The sequence below is a fragment of the Danio rerio genome, chromosome 7 (assembly GCF_049306965.1).
Source record: "Danio rerio strain Tuebingen ecotype United States chromosome 7, GRCz12tu, whole genome shotgun sequence".
NCBI classification, from domain to species: domain Eukaryota; kingdom Metazoa; phylum Chordata; class Actinopteri; order Cypriniformes; family Danionidae; genus Danio; species Danio rerio.
Window position 1 is genome coordinate 8,118,885 of NC_133182.1, and position 27,058 is coordinate 8,145,942.

The 27,058-nt window shown below is 38.5% G+C and overlaps 1 protein-coding gene and 1 long non-coding RNA gene across 2 annotated transcripts in view; one reads left to right on the forward strand and one right to left on the reverse strand.

Annotated features, from left to right (window-relative positions):
• The first annotated feature begins 50 nt into the window (after positions 1-50).
• Positions 51-2,696, forward strand: LOC141375292 (uncharacterized). Its single transcript, XR_012383094.1, has 2 exons — positions 51-814; positions 1,871-2,696. It is a non-coding gene; the product is annotated as an uncharacterized lncRNA (long non-coding RNA).
• Positions 2,316-27,058, reverse strand: part of f13a1b (coagulation factor XIII, A1 polypeptide b) — a 44,472-nt gene continuing 19,729 nt past the window's right edge. The window contains 9 exon segments of the mRNA NM_001077154.1: positions 2,316-2,696; positions 6,815-6,951; positions 9,398-9,558; positions 12,007-12,282; positions 14,343-14,496; positions 17,929-18,017; positions 18,417-18,520; positions 20,258-20,396; positions 22,030-22,207. Coding sequence (NP_001070622.1) covers positions 2,555-2,696; positions 6,815-6,951; positions 9,398-9,558; positions 12,007-12,282; positions 14,343-14,496; positions 17,929-18,017; positions 18,417-18,520; positions 20,258-20,396; positions 22,030-22,207 — 1,380 coding nt within the window. The 3' untranslated portion in view covers positions 2,316-2,554.

The following is a 27,058-nucleotide window of genomic DNA, read 5'->3' on the forward strand; positions in this document are numbered from 1 at the left end:
AAAATAATAAAATAATAAGTTGCATTTAATAGCAATAAAAAATGTTTTTTGTACAAACTATATTAAGCAGTTTTTATTTTTTATTTTGCAAAAGTTAATATTTGCATAAATACAGCAAATGGAAAACAAATGAGGACAACTGAAAAGTAGCAAAATAAACAACAAGTGGGGTGAAATGGACTGAACAGAAAAACTCTTTAACGTAAATGTCCAGAAAACAGCGAGGACAACACAGGAGTAGTAACAGTAAATGACAGTGAGTGTTAAAAAAGACAAAACTTAAATAGTAGATCACACCACATTCTAAAAGTTTATACAAGACAAAGCAATTTTACATAGCATTGGATCTAGGTTCTTTAACAGGTTAAGTTATTTCAGTCATCTTTGAAACTTCTCCATTGTCTATTTCTGAAGCAACCAAATGTGTTCGTTCATTCATTCAATCATTCATTCATTCATTCATGCATTCGTTCGTTTATTCATTCATTAATTTATTCATTCATTCAATCAAGTATAGCAGTGTACCATCTTTGTATGTTTAAAGTCTTCAATTATATACAGTAGATATTCCAAATACTTACAGACAGGGCCGGATTAAAAACACATTGGGCCCTGGGGCTATAGCAAATACAAGGGTCCCCTTTTAATTTTTTTACCTCACAAAAGTATATACAGTATACTTGTTGTTATTCTTATTATTTTTATTATTATTAATAACTTCATTTATTCATTTTCTTGTCGGCTTAGTCGCTTTATTAATCCAGGGTCGCCACAGCGGAATGAACCGCCAACTTATCCAGCACGTTTTTACCAAGTGTGCCGCAAGCCTGCAATTGAGTAAAGGTCTCGGCCGTTAGATCGCCCCCTGGGGGCTGGCTACGGTACAAGTCATAAAGCCCGCCTCCTCCGTGTTAATGAAGGAGACTTGAGCCCAAATAAAAAAATTATTACACTTGCCATAAAATGTCCCGAAAGATGGTTCTGGTGGATTAAGGCACTGGTTATTGTGCTGAAATAGGTGCAGATCTTCATTTTTGTAAACAGTTTGTTTTTAGCAGTAATTTAATGCTGGGCGTGTCATCGTGATTGACAGCTGTGATTGACAGTTTCTCAAAGCAGCGCGTCTGAGCTTCAGCAGGAGTCTGAAGTGTTATTATTCGATTTCTGTGTTATTTTACCATGACAAAATGAGTTCAGCAGTAAACTACAGTTTCTGACATACATGATCCTGGTGGAACACTGTTTATTCGCTAAGGTCAGGGCTTTTTTCGGGCTTTATTAGTTTGCTGATACACGCCTAACCACCCAGATAGCAAAACGCACTCGGGCCAGTTCCGGCTAGATTCTCGCCTGCTGGAGACTTACCCCTCAGAGCTCAGACTGACTGCCTCTGCTGGACCTACTCCGGATGCCTGGACTCACTGCCCGATTCCAGCCCGAGTCAATCGAGCCAGATGCGGCGGCCGAGCGAGCCGGCGCTGCCGCATGCGAGCCGGAATCAGCCCGCGACGCCGCGAGTAGGTTATGCGCTGCGGCCTGGAGCTGGCGCGATTGAATATATAAAACCCTCATATTTGTTAACGTTATTACATCCATTTGTGTTGATATGACAGCAAACGCATGCTGAGAAGTTTGGGGGGCGTGGTTGATTTTACCTAAAGCGTTTGGTTGGAAGCTCGACTCCGCTCATTTTCGCGGCCCCTCCTCTGGCTCCATCAGACAGTCCTTCTGCGCATGTCAAGGCTCCAATTTCAGCAGTCTTTTGCGACAGTTTGTGCCCGTCAAGCAGGCGTTTTGCCCTCAAGGCGTTCAATGGGAAAAGGGGCTGTCGCGTCGTCCATATTTTTTACAGTCATTGGTTTTTACTCAGCGGATGCCCTTCCAGCCGCAACCCATCTCTGGGAAACATCTACACACACACACACACACACACACACAGCTGTGAATGCTGCTCTCTCATTGGCTGTAGGCGATCGCTGATGGTATTTTCAGTCAAAACTCATTTCACACAGCATTATTTAAATCGCCGACAGCTCCAGATATTCAGCACACCAAATATCTCACAGTCACGGCGACTCATCTGCGATTCTCTCAGATCGCGTCTTTGATAGGTTATACTGTGTGATTGACACTCACGTGCATGAGCATCGATTTGCCTGTGATTTCAGGAATTTGTCTGTGATTTCTCAAAACCTGTCGGCGAGCCAAAATCAGGGCTAAAATCATGCAGTCAGAACTCTGCATAAGTGTGAACTCTTGAAAAAGAGTTCTGCTTATTGAGATGTCACGTTCACGGAAAAAAGAAATGCAAACACTTTTTTTGTTGGTCGTTTATTTTCTATGCAGTACAGCATTACTCTTCTTACATAAAGGACAAGGATGGCTAAATGACAATATACACTGTGATAACTATTTAACTGAACACACAATAATATCATGCACTGGTAACATGCAGCAATATGATGTTTCTCTTGATTACTCTCGAGTTCACATGCAAATTCTCTTTGGTCATAGACTACAGACGCCAGTTTCTTGTCTTCATGTTCTGCCATTTTCATTCTTGGACAGTGAGCTCCGTCTCTCCGTACACCTGTCTGAGAGCAGCACAGTCCAGTTTGGCAAACACTTTAGTAGATCCGGCCCGTCGAGGGCTGAACGCCTCAGTCCACGTTATAGAGGTGCCTGGAGCAATCACACTGAAAAACACACACATCACACATAGACACACAGAGAAAAAACTCATTCATTGGATTTACTACATTGTTTTAAGGTAAGTCAATTTATATGGCCTGAATTTAAACAAACAAATTGGGCCCTATCATACACCTGGCGCAATTCAACTCACTTCAATTCAGCTTTATTTGTATAGCGCTTTTACAATGTAGATTGTGTCAAAGCAGCTTCACATAAATGGTCATAGTAACTGGATGCGGCGCAAGGTGCGACACAGATGTTATTTGCTATTTTCAACAGATGCAAGTGTCATTTTAATGTTTTGCACCATGCTGTTTAAATAGCTGTAACCAGGGCTTTACATTAACTTTTTTGATCACCAGCCACTGTGGCTAGTAGTTTTCCAATGTTACTAGCCACTCTGCATTTTTACTAGCCACAATTTTGTTGTTGGGAAAATATTTTTATATGCATAAATATGACTTTAACATGCTAAAATTAGTTGATTTAGATTTTGTGTTATGTCCACACGCCTTCTCATTCATTTAACGTTTTTTGTGTTGTATCGTATCATATGAGCAAATGGGTCACATGACTTTTCACAACTCAAAATTAAGGAATTACCTAATTTATCTTTGACCACACCAAAAAAAAAAAAAATTCTTAACCACAAATTTTAAATGTGTCAAACAAGCTAAATATAGCTGTATACTATACTTTTTATTTAGCATTTCTTTTTAAATGAAACCAAAAAAATACAATTGACTTTTAAAAATAAGTATTGTCATGTATCAAAAATATGCACAGTAATCTGTCCTCACTAAAGGTCTCTCAGATCACCAGTTAACACACAAATGAAGAGTTAGTCTCATATTAAAGCAATGTTGTCGTAAAAAATGATAACCATATAAACAAAAACAACCGTAAGCAAAAGAAAGCAGGTGAAAAACATACTGTGTGATAATGGAAGGATGATCACACGGTTAAGGCCGATTAATAATCTGTTCAAAGCGAAAGCAAGTGCTGCTTACAAAAAGACATGTTTGGAGCTCTTGAAAGCAGCAACACTGTGTGTGCATTAGCATTACTTTTTTGCCTGACTATTTGAAAGAGATCCGACCACAGTTGCGTTCCAGGCACGTGTGCTTCAATGAAGGAAACAGGAGCGCGCACACGCTTTAAAAAGTCACGCGCACCACATCAGCTGTTAGCGCGAGTGATTATCCTCTCATTCCGTATTCATCTGCTTTCTTCTGCCCGCGCGAATGCTATTTTTTTTGTTAGTCGTGCTGTTTCTTCACTCTAAGATCACATTTACACGCCTATTGGGTCATTCTTATAGTCGAACCCTGCTTTTAAGAAAACCACAATTTAAAAATTATTTCCAACCAGCCAAAGTGGCTAGTGGAGGTGTCTGTCTAACCCGCCAAAGCTGAAATCTACCCGGCGGGTTGGCGGGTGTTAATGTAAAGCCCTGACTGTAACATATGGGCCGCAGCTGAAGAAAGGGATGGCCCTTAAATACCATATTTCTTACTGGTGTGACATTCATGACCGTAGGTGCCTCCTGCTATTTTACAACACATGATGCTGAGAGCATTATAATAACTTATACGGCTTGCATTCTTTAATGCTCTGAGTTAAAGTCCATCTGTATGTTCAGGGAGGATCCTCATTATGCATATCAGCGGTCGAGAGACAAAGAAAATCTCCCGCTCAAAACTTTTCCACTAAACCATTGGTCAGTTAAAATGGGTGTGACTTGACCCATAATTAAAACCCATCTATGCCTCAAAATCGGGGCAGAAAGGTGCCGGCAGAAAGGTCTCCGCAGAAGTGCCCCTAAGGGGGCAGATCATGTTTCTGTACCCACGTGACTCGCCTGAGTCCACGTTTTTTTTTTTTTTCCTGCAAATTTAACTCAGTTTAAAGTTTGCGTCTCGCGTATCCTCTGATCTCCGTCACAAGCTCCACACATCTTCTTAAGACTTCTTAAAGGACTCCATCTTCCACGCATCAGAGAAACTCGAACAACAAGAGAAAGAGACAGACCCACTAAATCCAGGTATTCAGTTGTTTGTTTAAGGCTGAGCGCCCCTTTATTAAAAGCTGTTTTTATAATCTTGGTGGTCCCTAATAGTTATGTGGAACTGAACTAGATTTGCCATTATTTTACCTAAACTCTTAATTTCCTCGCTTTCTGTATGTTTTTCTTATATTGTGTACATTTGTTTATTATATGTTAGACTAGTCAATAAACCACGCTATAACCACGCTGGATCGTCTTTGTTTTGTCTCACAGAAAGGGTTAATTTAGACCCTTGCTACAAGCTACAAACAAGTTTATTAAAACTGCTAAACTATTCATCTACTTCACAAGAAGTAGTTATAATTCTCTTTCTAAATAAATAAATAATTACTTAGTCCACTCAGACGAGCGAGCAAAGTCATTTTTATATTTATTTGGTTAACTCGTCATTATTGATCATTAATATTCATAAACTGAGCTAATTTTGCAACACAGCAAATGCGTTTGCGCTCATATGTGCACCCATAAGCATTCTGGTCTAAAAAAGGAGGTGTGTTAAGGCGCATTGAAAACTGAAAAAGAATTAAAGGAGTTCTCTATCTATCTATCTATCTATCTATCTATCTATCTATCTATCTATCTATCTATCTATCTATCTATCTGTCTATCTGTCTGTCTGTCTGTCTGTCTGTCTGTCTGTCTGTCTATCCATCCATTCATCTATAGTATCCGTCCGTCCATACATCCATCTCTGACTGTCCAGCCATCCATAGTATCTGTCTATCCATCCATCCATCCATCCATCCATCCACCCATCCATCCATCCATCCATAGTATCCGTCTATCCATCCATCCATCCATCCATGTCTGTCTTTCCAGCCATCCATCCATCGGCCTGTCCGTCTCTGTCTATCTATCTATCTATCTATCTATCTATCTATCTATCTATCTATCTATCTATCTATCTGTCTGTCTGTCTGTCTGTCTGTCTGTCTGTCTGTCTGTCTGTCTGTCTATCTATCTGTCTGTCTATCTGTCTGTCTATCTGTCTGTCTGTCCGTCCGTCCATCCATCTATAGTATCCGTCCGTCCATCCATCCATCCATCCATCCATCCATCCATCCATCCATCCATCCATCCATCTCTGTCTGTCTAGCCATCCATCCGTCTATCTATCTATCTATCTATCTATCTATCTATCTATCTATCTATCTATCTATCTATCTATCTATCTATCTATCTATCTATCTATCTATCTATCTATCTATCTCTTTTTCTATCTATCTATCTATCTATCTATCTATCTATCTATCTATCTATCTATCTATCTATCTATCTATCTATCTATCTATCTATCTATCTATCTATCTATCTATCTATCTATCTATCCATCCGGCACAAGTTTTTCAGAATTTAATTAAAATGAGAATTTATTTTGATGTCATATTTTAAAAGAAGGTCAAGAATATTGAAGAATTTGAAAGCCTGTGGATTTACAAAGATAGTGATTGTTGTGCTCTGTCAAAGCTGAAGAACTAATATTTACAAAATAGCCCGAATTTGTTAATTGACTTTTTTAAATGGTATGAAATAAAGAAGTATTATACAAATCGAATTTCTCTCTCTCTGTTCTATATTAAAAATTATTTATGTATAGACTGCTAAACTACATATACAACTACATAACTATTCTTCTCATTTGTAAATCGCTTTAGATAAAAAAAAAATAAAAAAGTTTAAAGTGTTTGCTAAATGAATACATGCATAACCTGCATGATACTGTTAATGTGGGCAATTCAAAATCTCAATTTAAAAGTTTCTCAGCACCAAATGGTTCAAAACCATTTAATAGACTGTTAATAGGACAATAGGCTGTTGTTGTTGTTGTTTTATCAAACAATAACTATTGACTTACCTGTAAAAATTAACCTTATTTTAATATTGTGATAAAAACATATAAAGTGTCAGCACACATTCTAAATGACGTAGGACAAATGTTCACCTATGCAATAGTCAGATAATCCAAAGCAATTAGAATCTGTTGTGTAAATCTGATTATTACATGTATTTCCTGAAGCTGAAGAAAATTAAGGATCAGATATAAAGTTTCACCTGTACTGCTTGTATTTGAAGGGCAGGACTCCGGGACCCTCCACACGCAGATCCACGTTCTCCAGACTGAACTTGAAAGGGTTTGTGAACTCAACAGACACGTACATTTCCTCACTCACCCTCGGAGAGCCTGTGACCTACAGTGAAATGACAGAGATTTGGAAATGAGTCAATCCACCAGCAGAGGGCAGCAGACTCATTTACATTCTACTGACAAAAACGTGCATCAATACATCTCTCAAGATAAAAAAAAAATTTAAATAAAATGCTTAAAACGTACTTAGTGTATGTCTCAATTGCTGTCTAAATATCTAAAAAGCCTTTTCTTGACGAGCAAAAAATCTAGTTTTGTTTTCTGACATAAAAAGAGGCACTGTGGCTTAGTGGTTAGCACTGTCGCCTCTCAGCAAGAAGGTCGCTGGTTCAAGTCCCGGCTAGGTCAGTTGCCGTTCTTGAGTTTGCATGTTCTCCCTATGTTGGCATGGGTTTCCTCTGGGTGCTCCAGTTCCCCCCCCCCCATAGGTGAATTAAAGAAACTAAACTGGCTGTATAGTGTATGAGTGTGTGAATGTGAGTGCGTATGGGCGTTTTCCAGTACTGGGATGCAGCTGAAAGGACATCCCCTATGTAAAACATATGCAAGAATAGTTGGCAGTTCATTCCGCTGTGTCGACCCCTGATAAATAAGGGACTAACCAGAAGGAAAATGAATGAATGGTTCTGAAACAAGTCAGAGTTAGTATTTTACAAGCATACAGCCACCAATTTCAGAACCTTGATGTCACAACCTTCTGACCAATCCAGGCCTGACATTGGTCTGCTGTCATAGCTTTCGTGCATACAGTAATATCAAATATGAAAACATAGTCTGTAAAAGATGGATAATGATGAAAAAATTATGAATTATAGCTAATGTAGTCTAGCTGGGTGATCGTCTGTGTTTACTGTTGTCATTTGACTTATCTTGAAACTTTCATCATCTAAACACATAATCTAGTACATACATTCAAAGTAACGCAACAGTTACTTATCATTTTTAACACCTGTATCAGTTCATAGTTAAATCATTTTAAGTACAGGAATACACAGTTATTTCAGATGTGTGTCTTGCATTTTGAAACGAAATAATTTGATGTTAAATTGTGTTTTTTTTTAAAGTGATTTTAGTTTAATTAACAAAGTATCTTTGACTTACAGTATGTGTATCATCATATCTAAGCATTTGAAATTAAGTGTTAAGAGTTTTGTAAAAATTGTCAATAGTTGTGAATTTTGAGTCCTGGGCTTTGAAATGGGTAGCAAAACGATTGCTAAAACCTGTAAGTGGGTTTTTTAAAACAAGTTGCATAACCTGCCAATGGGTTAAGAAAAATAATCTTGCTTTTGGTCTGAAATAAAAAAGCACAAGCCTATTTTAAGGCTGGATAGATACTATAAGAAGCCATCTGTCTATAAATATATTTATTTGTTTAAACATACTCCCAACACACATTTTAACCTGAAATATTCACCTTTAATCTAAAATATGCATCTCTTTATATTAAATTTAACCTGAAATATTCAAAATATTAGCACCTCTTTAGATTTTAATCAGTTACTACTTAATGAAATGACATATTTTAACAGTCACCAGCGGATCTCATCCATGTTATGGGAATGCCCTAAATTATTTGATAATTGGACTAAAATATTTAAAACTTTGAAAGATGCATTCGACATAGATCTGGATACAAATCCACTTCTGGCCATTTTTGGGTTGACAGTAGATGCCAACCTTTCAGTAATGGTCCAGAAGACTTTAGCCTTTACTACTGTAATAGCGAGACGTCTCATTCTTTTATAGTGAAAACATGTCTCTCCACCATCTTTTGATGCATGGATAAAAGAAGTGTTTACTTGTTTTAAATTGGAAAAGAATTAGACTATCACTTACTGGTTCTTTAAAGACCTTTGACAAGTTGTGGCGCCCCTTATTAGATTATCTACTGGCAAACTCTTGATTCTTAAACTGAGCAATAATATATGAATAAATAAATATTTATTATTTATTTTCATCTTATTTATTTATTTATTTTTATTTATTTATTTATTTTACTTAATTATTATTATTATTATTATTATTGAAATATATATATATATATATATATATATATATATATATATATATATATATATATATATATATATATATATATATATATATATATATATATATATATAATGTATGTTTTTTTTTTTTGTTTTTTTTTCAATGGGAAGTTAGAGGCTGTTGAGGGAGGGAAATGTTTATTTGGGGTTGGGGTAGTGTAAAAATTAACATGGAAAGATAATTATAAAATGACTTAAGGTTGATATTCCATGTAAAAACCTAATAAAAGAAATTTGAAATAAAATGACATATTTTATTAATCATTGTTCTCTGGTGTGTCAGTTAATAGTGACATTACTTGCAGGAAAACTAAAAAAACAAAGAAAAAGTATGTTTTTATTAGGTTTTGTTTATTTATGTTGAGTATTAACTGCAGATCCCTCAAACTCAGTGCGCCTTTAATGTCTATGAGAATTACCAGTATAGAGTCTGACCTTGACGGTGAGTTTGGGATGGTGCATTGCGATGACTTTCATGGCTGTGATGATCTGTCCCGTCTCTTTAATCTTCCCTGTAGCGATGAAGTGGATGTTTCTCTGCTCCACCAGTTTGTTCATGTAGTCCTCGCTGCGGACCAGCACTTTCTCCTCTTTACCTGTCATCACCAGCAGGAGGCAGCAGTTAATGCAGGAACAGCATCATACTGTATTTCACTCTCTCATAGGGCTGGGCTGTTGATGACTCGTTTTCAATCAGACCTCATGTTTATAAACTGAAATGTAAAGCCAAAGAATTCATCTTGTACTTGAAAAAAATGTACAGAAAGGTATCATGCCCAATCTCATATAAACTTGAGTATCTACAGTATTGTCGGGTGACCGTGTGTCAATTTTATTCTGTAGAAGAGTACATGCAGCACCTTTAAGTGATGTTTTGTAAACAAATTTCTGAAGGAGCACGTGCAGAAGTTTCAGTATCGAATACGTCATTGACAATTATTCTATTATCAAATCAGTTCTTGACCAAACCCCTATACTGTATATACCAAAGCTGTCTTACCTGCAGCATCTCACGACTTTAGCATCCCTCTACCACCCCGACACCTCACCTCATAAGCATTACATTCCTATGGGGAGCGTTCTGGGATCGGGCTAGATACTTCGCTCAATCCCAACTCCTCTTTGTTTTCTGATAAGGGGTGTTATGAAGCATTACACCAACCTGTCCTGTAGAGGTCGCTAATGGACTACTTATCCTTTGTGCCTTTCAGAGACGTGCACACGAGAGAACAATGCAGTCAGAGTGAAGCCACGGGCAGAGAAGTTGTGTGTAGTGGTGGGCAAAGCGAGGCTTTGTGAAACACTGAAACAGTCGAAGCAAATGTGTCGAAGCTTCGAAACGTTTCGAAACCTCACTCTACAGTGACATCTAGTGGTCATTTTTTATGTATTGCACTGAAACAGCTTCAGCAAAGAACGATTGAACAAATTGAGGCATTAAACCCAACTTTGTACGTGAAATCCTTCAAGTAACATAGTACAGTGATTAAGGTGACAGACTTCCATGCAGGGTTAGTAGGTTTTGAAGCTAGTCTATCACAGTTGTTTTAAAATGCTTTAATACCAGTTGGTAATGCTTTGCTCTTGTATCGTTTTGTTTCAACATTGGTCTGATATCCGAATAAACAATTTGTGAATAAATATGTCTTGTTTTTTCTTAAAACAGGGTTGTTGCTAGATCAAAAACGGTGGCCTGAAGTTATCAAGAATTATTTATATTATTCATTAAATTTCCCATTTATTGTATTTTATTAATGTCTACCCTAACCCTAAACCCAACCATACTGTAAAAATATGTATTATTGTTTTACAGTGTTACAAAAATGATGCTAAATTGATGGCGTAACTGTAGCTGTATCCTATTTAGGCTACACAAAACAGAAACATGATTAAAATACATGAAACCATGATTTCAGAGTATTTGTACAAGTCAGGATTCGAACCCAAAACATCATGCAAAGCATAAAATCAATTAGCAAACACACAGTCCTCTAAGCCATATGAGACAGAGATTGTTTGGAGACCTTGGCAGTCAAATGAGGATTCGCCAGGTCTCGAAACGTTTCTAAGCTGATCAATGCTTTAAATCGCTTTAGTCACGTGACTAGGTGTTTCGAAACACTTTAGTCACGTGACTTTGGTGCTTCGGATCATGCTTCGGTGCAGTGTTTCGAAACACTTGCGCTTCGGGATCTCGACACTGTGTTGAAACATCAGTTTCACGTCAGCCATCCCTAGTTGTGTGTTGCTAATCATCGTTGTTTGGTGGATTTGTGCGTGTTTTAAACCGTGAGTACATAAATGTTCATGTATTGTATGTTTACTGAGACTTAAGGAGTACGTTAGAAGAGTTTTTATGCTGTTTACCAGCATTAATTGATGTTCTGTGATCGCCGTGATTTGAGATGACGCAGCAATCGCTGCCGCTAATTTGATACTCGCGTCGTTATTGAAGTTAGTAAGTTACCAGCTGTGTGTATATTCTTCGATTTCAACCTGTTTATATTATGTTAGTCAGTATGTATGATTATTCCAGTCTTAGTCTATATTTCATTCAACATGTGAACCAGTTTGTGTCATAAACACCCAGTTAGCAGCAATTTGGACTTCATATTATGCTGCTGTTAGTATCTTAATACAATTATCCATTTTCAACTAACTACTGTATAATATTTTGATCCAACTGTACTATGTTTAATGTTGTATTACAAATGTAACTTTGATTTAATATTGTTTATTGTTATTCCTTTTTTGTGGAAACCACATCTCTATTCACCAGTGTGGAATAAAGCAACATTATTTAATTACCTCGTCTCATGCATTCTTATCGATGCACCACAGTGATCATCACCTTTAAACTGGCAACTTAGTTGAATACTTCTCAACAGGGGAATAACTCGAGCCCTCTCCCCGGACAGCACACCAAATACGCCTTATTCTTAAACGACTGCAAGAGTGAACTCGTGAAAGGGTAGAAGTCGGATTGTCCTCAGTAAATATGTTTCAACAGCCAGCCCTGCCCTCTCTCTCCCACATGTACTCACTCTGCATTGGCTCTAGTTTGACTTTAGGTGTCTTAAACACGACCTCTCCGCTCGGGACTCCAGTATAATACACCACTGTCCCGGTGATGTAGACGTCTGCCGTGCGGCGCTGGTCACTGCGGTTGGTGAACTGCAGAGTGACATCAAAGTTTTCCCCTACATTAACATCCAGACTGTGGATCTCCACGTCCACATCGCTCAGAGCAGGAGAGGATTTCTCCCGCTGACAGCCGAACTCCTCAGCTTTCTCCAGCACACGCCGCTCCTCCGGGCTCCCTGAGGAAAACACACCATCAGAGTAAACTACGTCTCACATCTATGGACACAATGGATCCTTTTCACAAAACAGTAATCAATCAATCAACTTTTGTTTATATAGGATTGACTAAAGTGCTCTACACAAGTGAAAGCAACTTATACAACACAACAAAAAAAGCAGACAATGCAAAACAATACAGCAAATATTAAAACATAACGAAGTGTCAGTGCTATGCATTAAATGCCAATTTAAACAATAGTGTTTTAAGCTTAGCTTTAAAAAGTGGCAGGTCAGTGATTGCACGAAGCCAAGTAGGCAGGGTATTCCAGAGTTTAGGACCTGCCACTGCAAAACAGCGGTCACCAGGGCCAGAGCAAGCTGAACTGCCGCTCTAGGCAGAGGGTGGTCACGCCGCCCTCAACCCTAAAGTGAAAGCGGGATGGGGGCGCCTAGACGCGGATATAACTGAGGGCGCGGGTGGTGAGGGTAGTGTCGCTGACGCCGCCCTCTCTATTTTGCCACCCTAGACGCGGATATAACTGAGGGTGCGGGAGGTGAGGGTAGTGTCGTAGACACCGCCCTCTCTATTCTGCTGCCCTAGACGCGGATATAACAGGGCACAGGTTGTGAGGGTAGTGTCGCGGACGTTGCCTTCTCTATTCTGCCGCCCTAGACGTGAATATAACCAAGAGCGCGGGTGGTGAGGGTAGTGTCGCGGACGTCGCCCTCTCTATTCTGCCGCCCTAGACGTGATATAACCGAGGGCGCGGGTGGTGAGGGTAGTGTTGTGGACGCCGCCCTCTCTATTCTGCCGCCCTAGACGCGGATATAACAGGGCGCGGGTGGTGAGGGTAGTGTCGCGGACGCCGCCCTCTCTATTCTGCCGCCCAAGACGTGGATATAACCGAGGGTGCGGGAGGTAAGGGTAGTGTCGCGGACGCCGCCCTCTCTATTCTGCCGCCCTAGACGCGGATATAACAGGGCTCAGGTGGTGAGGGTAGTGTCGCGGACGCCGCCCCCTCTATTCTGCTGCCCCAGATGCGGATATAACTGAGGGCGCGGGAGGTAAGGGTAGTGTTGCGGACGCCACCCCCTCTATTCTGCTGCCCTAGACGCAGATATAACTGAGGGCGCGGGTGGTAAGTGTAGTGTCGCGGACGCTGCCCTCTCTATTCTTCCGCCCTAAAGAAGCGGTCACGCGGATATAACTGATGGCGCGGGTGGTGAGGGTAGTGTCGCGGACGCCGGCCTCTCTATTCTGCCGCCCTACATGTGGATACAACTGAGGGCGCGGGAGGTGAGGGTAGTGTCGCGGACGCTGCCCTCTCTATTCTTCCGCCCTAAAGAAGCGGTCACGCGGATATAACTGAGGGCGCGGGAGGAGAGGGTAGTGTCGCGGACGCCGCCCTCTCTATTCTGCCGCCCTAGGCGGGCGCCTAAGTCGCCTCTATGGAAGCGCTGGCCCTGGCGGTCACCCAGTAATGATGCATTTAATAGTCATCAGTTTCTAAAATCCTCAAAAGTTTTTTATTATTTATTTTTTTTTTACTTTTATTATTAAAAGTTTTTAATATTTATATTAATGACGACTCGTTAAAAGTGTTAATACTCATAGATCATTTTTTTTAACTGTGTCATTAATATTTAATGACATTTTAATGACAAATTCAGCTGTAGTTGAGGTAAAAAAAATATTAATGAAGTTATAAAATTCATCATATATTTATAATGGCATCATGACAGTGTTTACGTTATCGTTGTAATGTCAAATTGTCATGCCAGACAAAAACAGGTTGAGATGTATTTGTTCATGTCAAGTTGTCATGAACAATTTCATCTTTGCATTTAAAATGTCATAACTGATCCAATGACATTTAATAACAGTTATAAGCATGCATAAAATCTCATTCTCATTCACGACAAGCATCATGTCATGATAAGTCTTATAAACACCCCCTTCAAGTAAAGTGTTACCTTCATTCTTCTCTGTTCTCTTCTGATCGGTTCTGTTATATTCAGAAAGAAACTGATCCTGATTTGAAGTCTTTTATTAATATCTAAGAGCAGCTTCTCTCACCTTCAGGGAACTTGTACTGGTTTGTAATGTCTCGACGTCCACTGTGCAGCACAGCTTTGGTCAGCACCATCCGGCCCACATGAGTCTGATTCACCTTCACGACTTCCAGAATACCGTCTTTACGTCTACGATAAAAGACCACGTCACTGTTCACCTGCGGAAATATACAAGGCAGATGGAGTGAGAGATATGTACACATGTATCCTCCTTGTAAGTTACAAATGATAAAAAACATGAAGGATTATAATTAGGGGTGTGACGAGATCTCGTGTTACAAGCGTACTTAAAATTTAATGACATTTTAATGACTATAATTTAGGTAAAAAAATGTTATTGATGTTGTTATAGAAATCATGACGGATTTATAGTGGCTTCAAGACAATCATATTTACGACAAGTTTTATTGTGTTGGTAATAGGGCTGTGCGATTTGGGGAAAATATCTAATTGTGATTTTTTTTGACGCATATCGCAATTTGATTTACGATTTAGTTTAAGCTTCAAGCTGATTTTAATTTAATTCAAGCTTCATCTTAATAATCTGTAAGCCATGGCAACAGTTCTGCAACAGCTCTTTAATTCACCTATTTTTATTTGGTGTCTGTGACTTTGGAACCAAAAAATTCCCATATTACAAATGCAGTTTTTCTTTAATATTAATTCGTATATTAATGCTTCTGAAGCAGCAGATGCCATTATCCCACTTGTCACCGCTTTCCTGTTTGTTTTCTCTTCTTTATTGTGGGCGTAGTTCAGTTGCGCAATTCTGATTGGGCGGAACAAAAGTGTGCTCACTCAATTGGCTAGTTATAAAACCCAAGTCAGATCACATGATTTCGGCACAATTTCCTTGACGTAGGGTGTCGTAGGGAGTCGTAAAAATCAAATAAACGTTGTGACACAATATTCAATCGTTTCTTCACGTTTAAAGTGACATAGTTCACGACAACCGATACATGTCTGCGATGTCTCACGACACCATCGCAGAAAGTCTTGCATGTTTAATTTTCTGAAGCATAGTGGACTGGTTCTGAAGATGTTATTCGTTATTTTTGTTTACATATATACATACAAATGAAGTGTGAATTATTAGCACCCCCGAATTATTAGCCCCATTTATTTTTCCCCCAATTTCTGTTTAACGGAGAGCGAATTTTTTTTTTCAACACATTTCTTAACATAATAGTTAAAATTACTCATTTCTGATTTATTTTATCTTTGCCATGTTGACAGCACATAATATTTTTCTAGATATTTTTCAAGACACTTCTATACAGCTTAAAGTGCCATTTAAAGGCTTAACTAGGTTAATTAGGGTAACTAGGCAGGTTAGGGTAATTAGTCAAGTTATTGTATAACGATGGTTTGTTCTGTAGACTATTGAAATAAAATATAGCTTAAAGAGGCTAATAATTTTTTGTCCTTAAAATGGTGATTAAAAAATAAAAAATAGCTTTTATTCTAGCTGAAATAAAACAAATAAAACAAATATTATCAGACATACTGTGAAAATTTCCTTGCTCTGTTAAACATTATTTGGGAAATATTTTAAAAAGAAAAAAAAATAATCAAAGGGGGCTAATAATTATGACTTTAACTGTTTATATTTTATATCACAGCCGTTATTAACTAATCGCAACGTTTCAAATTGCAATTGCGATTCGATTTGGATTAATAGCACAAGCCTATGGTAATGTCAAGTTGAGATGTGTTATGAGATTTTGTCATTTTAACCTGCAACAAGATGGAGTGTGATGGTAAAATTAACAATAAAGATTTCTGCAAGTCAAGTGCTTTGCACACAACCTGGCCTCGGTGCTGTGGGCATCACATAACCACTTTTTTTTCCCACAGAAATGCTACAACTTCTGCCACACAAATGAATCACCACACGATGGAATAGCACTTTAGATATGTTGAAAGTCATAATCGTCATAAACACAAATCAAATTAAGCCTGGAGTATTGATATTTTTGATAACATACATTCTTCTTCAGTAGAATTGAAGACTATTTTTCCTTCATATATATCATCATTGAGGATCTCTTGAAAATAGTGTAAAAAATCTTGTCTCATTCTAGTAAACCCAATCTCGTGTCTCCTATCGTGGAGTAGGCGTCTTGTCACACCCCTAGTTGTCATAGATATATAAACTAGATATCGCATAGGGACCCTGAGCATGCGTCAATAGCGCCGCCACATTGGTACAGTGCTCCCAGGACAAATGTCATTCAACCGCACTAGTCAAGACAGTGTTATTACATGAAGATACGGGACTTTAGCGCTGTCTACGGGTGTAGTAACGAGCAAACAAAGAAAACAAAGCACAAAGGCAGAACATTTCATAGGTAAGATTATGTTTTTGTATGTTCTGAACTTTTATGCTAATCAGGTAACGTTATTGATGATAACAGTCACTTACTGCATTCACCATAAGACAAAGAAGCTCCAACTCTCTCTCCAACACTCGGCTTATGCTAGTTTTGTTGAATAAAATCAGCAAACAATGCAAAAGAAATATGACAACGAGATGCTGCGCTGCCAGAAACTTGTATTATTGTCGGCTAACGTTAGTGAAAGAGTCGTTCGGGGGATTCATTCACAAACGAATCGCTCCCTCCGTCAGTATGAGAAGTGAAAGCAGGAGAGGAGCTGTGTTTCAGACATGATTAGATCAAATTTAACAGGGAGGGTTAATAGTACATTTCTGTACACACAAACACAAGCTTTTTGTCAGGAATGCCCGTGCGGTCACTGATCCATCACCGTAGAAAAGTGATGGCAAATTATAATTTTCGTAATTAGAAAAAAAAATTACATACTAACATCCAGGAAAACTCCCGATCATAGATATATGTGTATATGTGTATATCTCTGGCTTCGGATGGCCACAGTCCTCCACTGTACCTTGGTCCCGCATTCATTTCAAAGGAGCGCTACCCTGTAGCAAGATGGCAGCGCCATTGACGCATTCCGTCCAATGGACAACAATAGGCCAGGCGACATCTAATGTATATATCTATGCCTAGTTGTAACAATGGGTTTTTAAAGCTTTTATTCATGGACTTGCTCGACTTCAAAGCAGTGCTACTGGAGAATAGATTTCATAGTCATTATTATCAAGGACTGCATCCATGTTTTTTTCTTCTTAAACCATGGTTTATCACCTGATGTACAGACGTGCGATTTAAACTCCCATTTAGCCAAATCTGCATTACTATATTGTTTTCAAATGTTGTGCAGTGATTCTGTAAGGTTGAATGGCAAAGGTGGAATGGCTTTCATGTACAGTAGTAACTGTATTTTTATGTAGTATATAGTTATACACTGAAAAAAAATATTCAGAGGTGACTCCTTGGATTTACTCATTTTTATTTATTTTTTTTACGTTAAGTGGCTGTAAACAATTTTTTGGGCTGAATTAAAACAAACAATTTAAGTTGAATTTTATTAAATTTAATTTGTTTGTTTAAATTAAATAAATTGTTTGCAACAGTTTTGCAGACATCGTTTTTTTCAGTGTATAGAGAATCTACAGTAGTTATAGTAATGTAATGTAATGCAATATAATGTTATAGTAGCATTACCTCTGCAAACACAAAGGGGGCATCAAACGGGTAGCAGATCTGACCATGTTTTATGGCAGCTACAGACGCAGGTCCACACCTAAACATACCTGACAGAAGACCAGCCACAATAACTTCACATGAACTACAAACAAGAGTGCGTGTGTATATGTTTGTGACATAACAGGACACAAACTGTATAACGACATAGATATGAATGACACATGTAAGAAGGTGGGGAATTATGAGGACCGTCCTTATAAATCATACCGAATTCATGTTTTTTTTTCCAGAAAGTAAAACAGCACACAGTTTCCGCTGAGGGTTAGATTTAGATATAGGGATGGGGTAGGGCAATAGAAAACACAGCTTTTATTTTATTATAAAACAATGCAAACCTATGTAATGTCCTCACAATTCACAAAAACAAACCCGTGTGTCTGTGTTTGTCTGAGTATGTATGACAGTATGAGTGTGTAAATACATGCATGAACAAGTGTGTGTCATACCATCGCTGGTCTCCTGTGGCGTTGCGTCCACAACCTGCCAACCTCCAAACCCTGAAGGCAGATCAGGCCTGGCCATGTAGCACTCGTTCCAGCAATGATAATTCCTGCAAACAGAAAGCAAATATAACACCAACTGCAGCTGAAGGGAAATTCATGAAGGTTTGTACATAAATAAGGAATTCAACATTTTAATTGTAGTATTACACGAGCTCCTAATTTCTTTTATTTTGGGGCACAAGCACTCCTCAAAGCAAGTATACTCCTAAAAAATGCACTGTGAAAGTCTGCAGCTTTAGCTAACTTAGCTGTTTTGTCATCACATGTATGTTTTTTTTCTTCTTTACAGCACTCATCAACAATTGTGTTTTTAATTGTTTTAATTATAATTAGCAACAAACTGACTAGCTAACTAACCTCTTTAATATCAACAGGCTTTGTGCTTGCATTAAATGTATTCATTGTCTCTCAGCTTCTGACAAGAATAAGAATGAAAAATCTTAAATGTCTTTTTCCATTTTATTTTATGTTTAACTACTGTAGCTATTAAGGATTTCATTAACGATTATATAAATTAACCTCAGAAAAGCAAATATATATCTGATATTTCAAAATCAGAGAGAAAAACGTTGGATTTAATTAGACAGGGCAGTATGATACCATTTATAACATTCATTCATTCATTCATTTTCTTGTCGGCTTAGTCCCTTTATTAATCCGGGGTCGCCACAGCGGAATGAACCACCAACTTATGCAAGTTTTTACACAGCGGATGCCCTTCCAGCCGCAACCCATCTCTGGGAAACATTCACACACACTCATAGACTACGGACAATTTAGCCTACCCAATTCACCTGTACCGCATGTCTTTAGACTGTGGGGGAAACCGGAGCACCCGGAGGAAACCCACACAAAGGCAGGGAGAACATGCAAACTCCACACAGAAACGCCAGCGACTTTCTTGCTGTGAGGCGGCAGCACTACCTACTGCGCCACTGCCTCGCCCCATTTATAACATGAAGTGCAAAAATGGATAGCAACACATTTACATACTGTGGACCTGAACTGTAATAAATTCATGTAATGAAATATACAATATTTCTTAACCCTACGTGGGTTTTGATAATACATGGTTCCGCTACATTCAGTCTTCCATGGCGGGGCACCACGCCAAAATTGATCCTGCCACGGCTACATTACAGCTTCTCATTCAAAACATTTGTTTTTTTTTAATAGCGGGTTATAATCGCACCAAAACGTATTAAAGGGTAAGTGAAATATAACAGCGCAAACTTTTCTGTAACTGTAGTAGTGCTGTGCCTCATTTGTTTAACCCTTAAAGGTTACGTGCTGACTGACTGACAGGTGCGTGATGCATGAGGCCAGCAAACACGACGTATAGCCGTTTCACTTGACTTCAGGACGCATTATTATATCGCTCTGTAGGTTTATTGGAGACATTCATAAATATTCCTAGCAAATGTAATAAATGCTGGAGACATACTCATTACATCAACGCACTAAATCACACTTCAGCAGTGTTTATTTGAGAGCGCACAAAATCTGCGTGCTCTTGAAGCGGCTTATATTTGAAGGGGGTGTGCAAGAAGTTTTGTGCACAAGCAGAGGAAATCAGCGCGCAAGCAAAGAGATCCGCATGCTGTAGGCTATTACATAATAGCAATCTCGACTAGTAATACTGCGCTTACGACATTTGTCACTGAAATAACGCCAAAGGTAGACCAGTGTGAAAAAAAGGCCTGCCGCCACAGCTGGAAAAATCCTAGAGGAAACACTGTACAATAATGTGACATAATGCAAACGATGTGTAAGTAAGCTCAAACCAGATGGAGTCTTTGGTGCGGTTCCGGTCCAGTTTCCCATTTTCATCCAGGATTATGTCCATCTTCAGGTTGCCGTCATTGTCGTGAGCAGAAAAGAAGTTGGTCACGACTCTGCTGGGGATCCCGAGACATCGCAGGACTGTGGAGGAGGAGACATAAAATCATACAATTATTTGACCTTTTGACCTACCTTTTTTTTAAGAACCAAACAATAACGTTACAATAAAAATATAATTTTAAATATTTTTTGAGATTCTATATATATTATATATAGAATTATAAAATTATAAAATAGTGTTCTCAGATTGATGCACAGTATTTAATTGTAAACAACCAAAAAATTATAAATCCAAAACGTTTTTTTATGGTTATTTAATGTTATTATTTTGCAAACATAAAATAGCATTCCATAAAGAGGGTCAGGAAACTTTGTGTAGATTAACATTAGAAAAAATTTATAACGCTAATCAAAATCAAACCTTACAAAATAATGTTCTGGGCATCATTTGCAACATTGACAGAACATTCTGGAAATATTCTGCGGTAACATTGGAATAACATTCTACAAAACAAAAACTAAATCTGAAAGCTTGTAATAAAAACTTTCATGGTCGACCAAAATCTAACCTTGAAAAGGAAGTTCTGGAGATCAAAATCTAATAATGACAGAAAATTCTGGGAACAATCTGTGGAGTATAACATTAGAATAACATTCTACAAACCAAATCTTAACATTCTAATTTTGAAAAGAAAACTTTCCTGGTTAATCAAAATCAAACCTTCAAAAAAAAAAAAAAAACAATGTTAACAGAACATTCTAGGAACATTATGTGAAGAATAACTTAATAATAATGATCTACAAACCAAAAACTAACATTCTATTCTCATATAGATAAACCTTATGAAGAACATTCTGGGAATCAAAAACTAGCATTGATAGAACATTCTGGAAACATTAAAATAATGTTCTACAAACTAAAAACTAACCTTGAAATCTTGTAATGAAAACTTTTAATGGCCAAACAAAATCAAATCTTACAAAATTACATTCTGGGCATCAAAACCCAACACTGACAAAACGTTCTGGAAATACTCTGTGAGGAATAACGTTCTACCAATCAAAAACTAATGTTGAAACCTTGTAATGAAAATGTTCATTCTTATTCCCATCCCCAACGTTCATTCTCAAAACCAAAATCTAACATTACAATATCATATAGAGAAAACCTTCTTGGCTAACCAAATTCAAACCTTAAATACAGCATTCTGAGAATCCAAAACTAACGCTGAAAGAACATCCAGGGAACATTATAGAACAACTCTCTACAAACCAAAAACTGACATTCAAATTTTGTAAAAAAAAAAACCTTCCCGACTGATCAAAACCAGACCTTAAAAGCAGCATTCAGAGAATCAAAAACTAACAGTGACAGAATATTCCGGAAACGTTTTGCGAGAAAGCAGTTAACAGAACATACTGGGAACATTAGAATAAAGTTCAGCGAACCAAAAACATTAAATCTTGTAATGAAAACTTTCACGGCTAACCAAAATCAAACCTTAAAAAGAACAATCTGGGAATCAAAAACTAACATTGACAGAACTTCCTGACAGATTCCAATAAAGTTCTACAAAACAAAAAACGGACATTGAAATCTTGTAAAAAAAAAACTAATCAAACAAAATCAAACCTTAAAAAACCTTTAATAGACCATTCTGGCAACCAAACATAGTTATCAGGCTATTATCAAAAAACGGATCCTAGTTCTCACAGGTGTTGAAGACAGCGGCGTAGACCCAGCACTGAGCATAGCAGACTGGAGTTCCACTACTGTTGGCGTAGTCCAATAGGATCTCAACGCTGCCCGTCCAGGACGTCGGCGGCACTCCGTACATGTAATCCCCACTCCAGTTTCCCACCAACACTCCGTCATCATCACGAGAGTTCAGCTGTGCAGATAAAGGTAACACAAACCATTTCACCCAACAAGAGCAGTTTAAAGCTGTGCCATGCTTTAGTATTGTTACTTTTAACCCAGGCTCATTATTGATACATACCCCTGCATACATTTCTAAACAGCGCAAAATACGTCCCAGGAAGTTTTTTTTTTTTTTGGCAGTTTTTGTTTTCGCAAATCCACCAGAGGCCGCTGTGTATGCTTTTTCAGATCTCAAATTTCTCGCGAGTGACATTCACACCTGCTGTTCTCGCGCAAATCCAACAGAGGCCGCTGTCGTCTGACCGATACCCCCATCCACCCCTTTCAGGTTAGAGTAATTAGGCAAGCTGTTGTATAATGATGGTTTGTTCTGTAGATTATCAAGAAAAAATATAGCTTAAAGAGGCTAATAATTTTGTCCCTAAAATGGTGTTAAAATTTAAAAACTGCTTTTATTCTAGCCAAAATAAAACAAATCAGATTTCTCTAGAAGAAAAAATTATATCAGACATTCTGTGAAAATTTCCGTGCTCTGCCAAACATCATTTGGAAAATATTAAAATTTTTTTTTTTTTTTTTTTTTTTTTTTTTTTTTTTTTTTAGCACAGCATCAGAAATTAAGTTAATGCATCGTAACATGTACTTCTCGAGGTATGGTCAGTCCTGCTTTCCATGCAGTCATCTTTCCATCCATCAAGCCTCCTTTGCTTAAATGTAGCCTATGCAAGACCATCTAGTGTGTGTTTACATCAACATGAACAGCCTACACAAAGGAGTTCATGAGTAGTTAAGGATGAGTTAATGATAATGCACCCCTCCAAGTAAAGTCATGACATAAACATACATTACCAGTCATGAGTTCATGTTAGTTGTATTTAGCTAAAACTAAAGTGTTAGTTAATACAATAATTAACAAACATGAACTAACAAGTAATTAAGGTAGCCATTATTCACACAAACTCATTTGAAGTTTGTGTAACGAAGTTATATTTTTCATTGTGAATCCTCCTGAATTATGCAGCAGTTGTGTGTTTTATAAAGTAAGGGCGCCCTCATGTGGTTCGTTTGGGTACTGCAGACATACAAGTTAGGCAGGAAGTGACCTAGCGCAGCAGATGCTGTGAGACAACCATGCTGTGGGTAGGTGTTTTTCATGCTCCGTCTCAGTTTATCTATAGCCCCTTTCACACAAAAACAGCTTTCTGGAAAATTACAGGCAATTTTCCGGAAAGGTGTATATGTGTGAACAGGCCCTTTTTGAAAATACCAGTAAATTCATTCTGTCTATTTTCCGGAAAGAGAAGTTGTAACATTACCGGTAACTTGCCGGAATGCTGCGCTGTGTGAACGCAGAAGGAAGATTGCCGGAATAAGCACGTGCACGTCTAGAACTTGCTGACGTAAGACGTCTGCTTTAGCCAATCAGAACAGTCAGACGCATTCACGTCCGCGCGATTATGAAAATAAAAGCCTTAGAATATTTTTCCAGACACATTTAGCAGCTAGAAATTAGCCAGATAACGTTTATATGTTCATCTTAATGCAAACAGTGTGATTGATTATCGATAAGATGCTTATGATAAGCCGTTGTTTGTTTACCTTCAAGCTTTGCTTGTGCCCATGAAACACACACATATCATGTACATCTCGACATGCAATAGTGTTTCTCTATAGGATTTCATCGAAGTTGTTCACAATACTGATCCATCAAAAGAGTTTGCGATGTAGTCAAATGTTTACAAACACAAGCGCAGCCGTTTAGAGCTCATTTCTGGTCAATGACATCAGAATTTACCGGTATTTTGGAATGGATGTGTGAATGCTCTTTTCCGGAAAAATTCCGTAACGTCCTCGCCTGTGTGAACAGCTCTTAATTTACCGCTAAAGTCGTTCCGGAAATGTTCCATATATTTACCGGTATCACTGTGTGAAAGGGGCTAATGTTAACTTAAAAGAGTAGCGATTTCACACATTTAGTTTATAATTCGGTTATATCATCATTAAGCATTCAGTGTGACATGTGACATGTAGTTTTTGTAAGTTAAATGGCTTTTTATAAATGTCTACTGGATTGTGCTCTTTAGCAAGGCCATGCGGTTGATTTGATTTTCTATTTTATTTAGATGTTGTATGTCTGCAGCAAGCAATCCACTTAAAAGGGCTGTACTGTTTATTATTATTTTAGGTATGTCAATGTTCATTTGTTAATTGTGAATGTTATGTTTTATGCAAAATGTTCATTTGATTTTCAGTTCATATTCAGCTTTATTTTCAATTCAGCTTTATTTGTATAGCGCTTTTACAATGTAGATTGTGCCAAAGCAGCTTCACATAAATGGTCATAGTAACTGGAACAGTGTGGTTCAGTAACTGGAACAGTGTGGTTCAGGTTTTAGTGTTTAAGTTCAGTTCAGTTCAGTTTAGCTCAGTTCAGTGTGATTTAATCATTACTGAGAGTTCAAACACTGAAGAGCAAATTCATCGATGCGTAGCTCTACCAATCCTGAACCATGCGAGCCAGTGGCGACAGCGGAGAGGGAAAAAAAACTTCACCTGATAGGAGTGAAGAAAAAAAAAAACGAGAAAACCAGACTCAGTTGGGCACGACCATTTTAATTTCTCCGCTGGCCAAAAGTCTTGTGCAGAGCTACAGTCACCGTGGTGGATAATAATGATGTAACACAGCAGATTTTGTGAGACAGCCATGCTGTGGATGTTGTGTGTCTGCAGCAAGCAATCCACGTAAAAGGGCTGTACTGTTTATTATTTCAGTAAAAGGATTAACCAGATACTGTGTCCGGGCCTTCATTAAAGAGTATAACACACAACGCAGAGGAAGAAGAAGAGTTGAAGGACCAGACACGTTACATTTGCATTTATTCATCATATCACCCCAATTTTATCCTCCCTACACTGGCTGCCTGTTAAGTTTCGTATTCAATTTAAAATATTACTTCTCACCTATAAAGCTCTAAACAATCTAGCTCCTGTTTATCTAACCAACCTTCTGTCTCGCTACAATCCAACTCGCTCTTTAAGATCTCAAAACTCAGGGCTTCTGGTAGTACCTAGAATAGAAAAATCAAGTAAAGGAGGTCGAGCCTTCTCTTTCATGGCTCCTACACTCTGGAATAGCCTTCCTGATAACGTCCGAGACTCAGACACACTCTCCCAGTTCAAAACTAGATTAAAGACCTATCTGTTTAGTAAAGCATACACTCAATGCATCACCTAGCGGGTTCCACACAGGTTTCTGCATCTCGTTTATATACACTATGAACAGCAGCTACGCTAATTATTCTCTTTATTCTCTATTTTCACCTGGGAATTCTCATCCCGAGGTCCTTAGATTATGCGGAGTCACTGATTGGATCCAAGACCAGCGACGAGATGATCCCAAGGTTTCCATATCCGGGACCAGGCCATATGCTGAGCTGCTGCTGCGCTGATGGTCATGGGCAGTGGAGAACATGTGTCTGATTCCAGCGACGCTCCAGGGACAGACGAGTCTTCGCTGAGGCCATCTTCTAGCCCACCGCGGTGACTGAAGCTCTGCACAAGACTTTTGGCCAGCGGAGAAATTAAAGGGCCATGAAACCCCCTCGTTTCAGCAGGGTGTTTTCACACCTCCACTTTGGAAAAAGTCAGAAAAGTGGGCGTGTCCAGCTCTGTTTAGGGGGGAGTGTCGGAGGAACTAAAGTGGGATGGTGTGGGAGTGTCTATTTGTGCACGCGCGAGTTTCAGAGTCAAAATACACACCCACAGCGGACAATGTGACAATGTGTTTACATGGACATCTGTAGTCGAATTATTTGCCAAATTATTAAAAGTTGGACTTTAACTGCAGTTTGGCTCTTTCATTCAGGGAATTCGTTCATGCCTCTCGCGACAAACGAGATATTTGATTCGAGGAACTGCTGCAAGCGTGTATTTTTCATGCAATGTTTGATACCGCACGGCGAATGAGAGAGAAAAAAACTCCGCATTTCCCGGAAACTTAGATGCACACGGCAGGTAGCGTCAGAAAGCCGCGTGTGTTATTCCGGTCACAAAATGCGGTGCTTACATTTCTGCACTCAGTGCAATAGTAACTTAATTCGATACGAACAAACTGAATAAACAAAGAGCACTGGTCGCTCACTTACCAAATCTGTAGAGACAGGACAATCACCAGCAACTAGAGCCGCGTCTTTATGGAGAGAATACTACAAGCGAATTCAGATTTCAGCGTTTGCAGATGAGAACAGCTCTCAGGTAAACAATAATCCTCAGACACGTAAGTTATTGTTGTCGAGCGTCGCGTACACTGTTAATCCACACGTGAGACTGAGCTCTCACAGAGAGAAAATGAAAACGAAACTTAACGGCAGCAAACTATAAAAGCAACACTTCACGCTTGTTTTGCCAACACAACGTGGCGTCTTTGTGGCGTAAACACGGTGACACTAATGAATATTAATGAAGTTCCACAATAGAGCGCGCTGATTGGTTTGAACCAAGCCTTACTCATGCATTAATGTATCACACTGTAAGACGTAATAAGACTCACTCAGGCACAGACGCCCAGTCTGCACGCTGGAATACACGCTATTATGTCATGACCATGACGCAGCTTCAAAAATTCGTTTCAAACAGGAAGTACAAATTAGCTTGAAATAACGCAAAAACAACCAATTTACACTTTTTAGTGAAATATAGGTGTCCTAATAGTGTTTTTAGCAGTGTGGGACACATATACAACTGTCAACAGCTCAAAAAATGTGTTTTGGTGTTTCGTGACCCTTTAAAATGGTCGTGCCCAACTGAGTCTGGTTCTCTCAAGGTTTTTTTTCTTCACTCCTATCAGGTGAAGTTTTTTTTC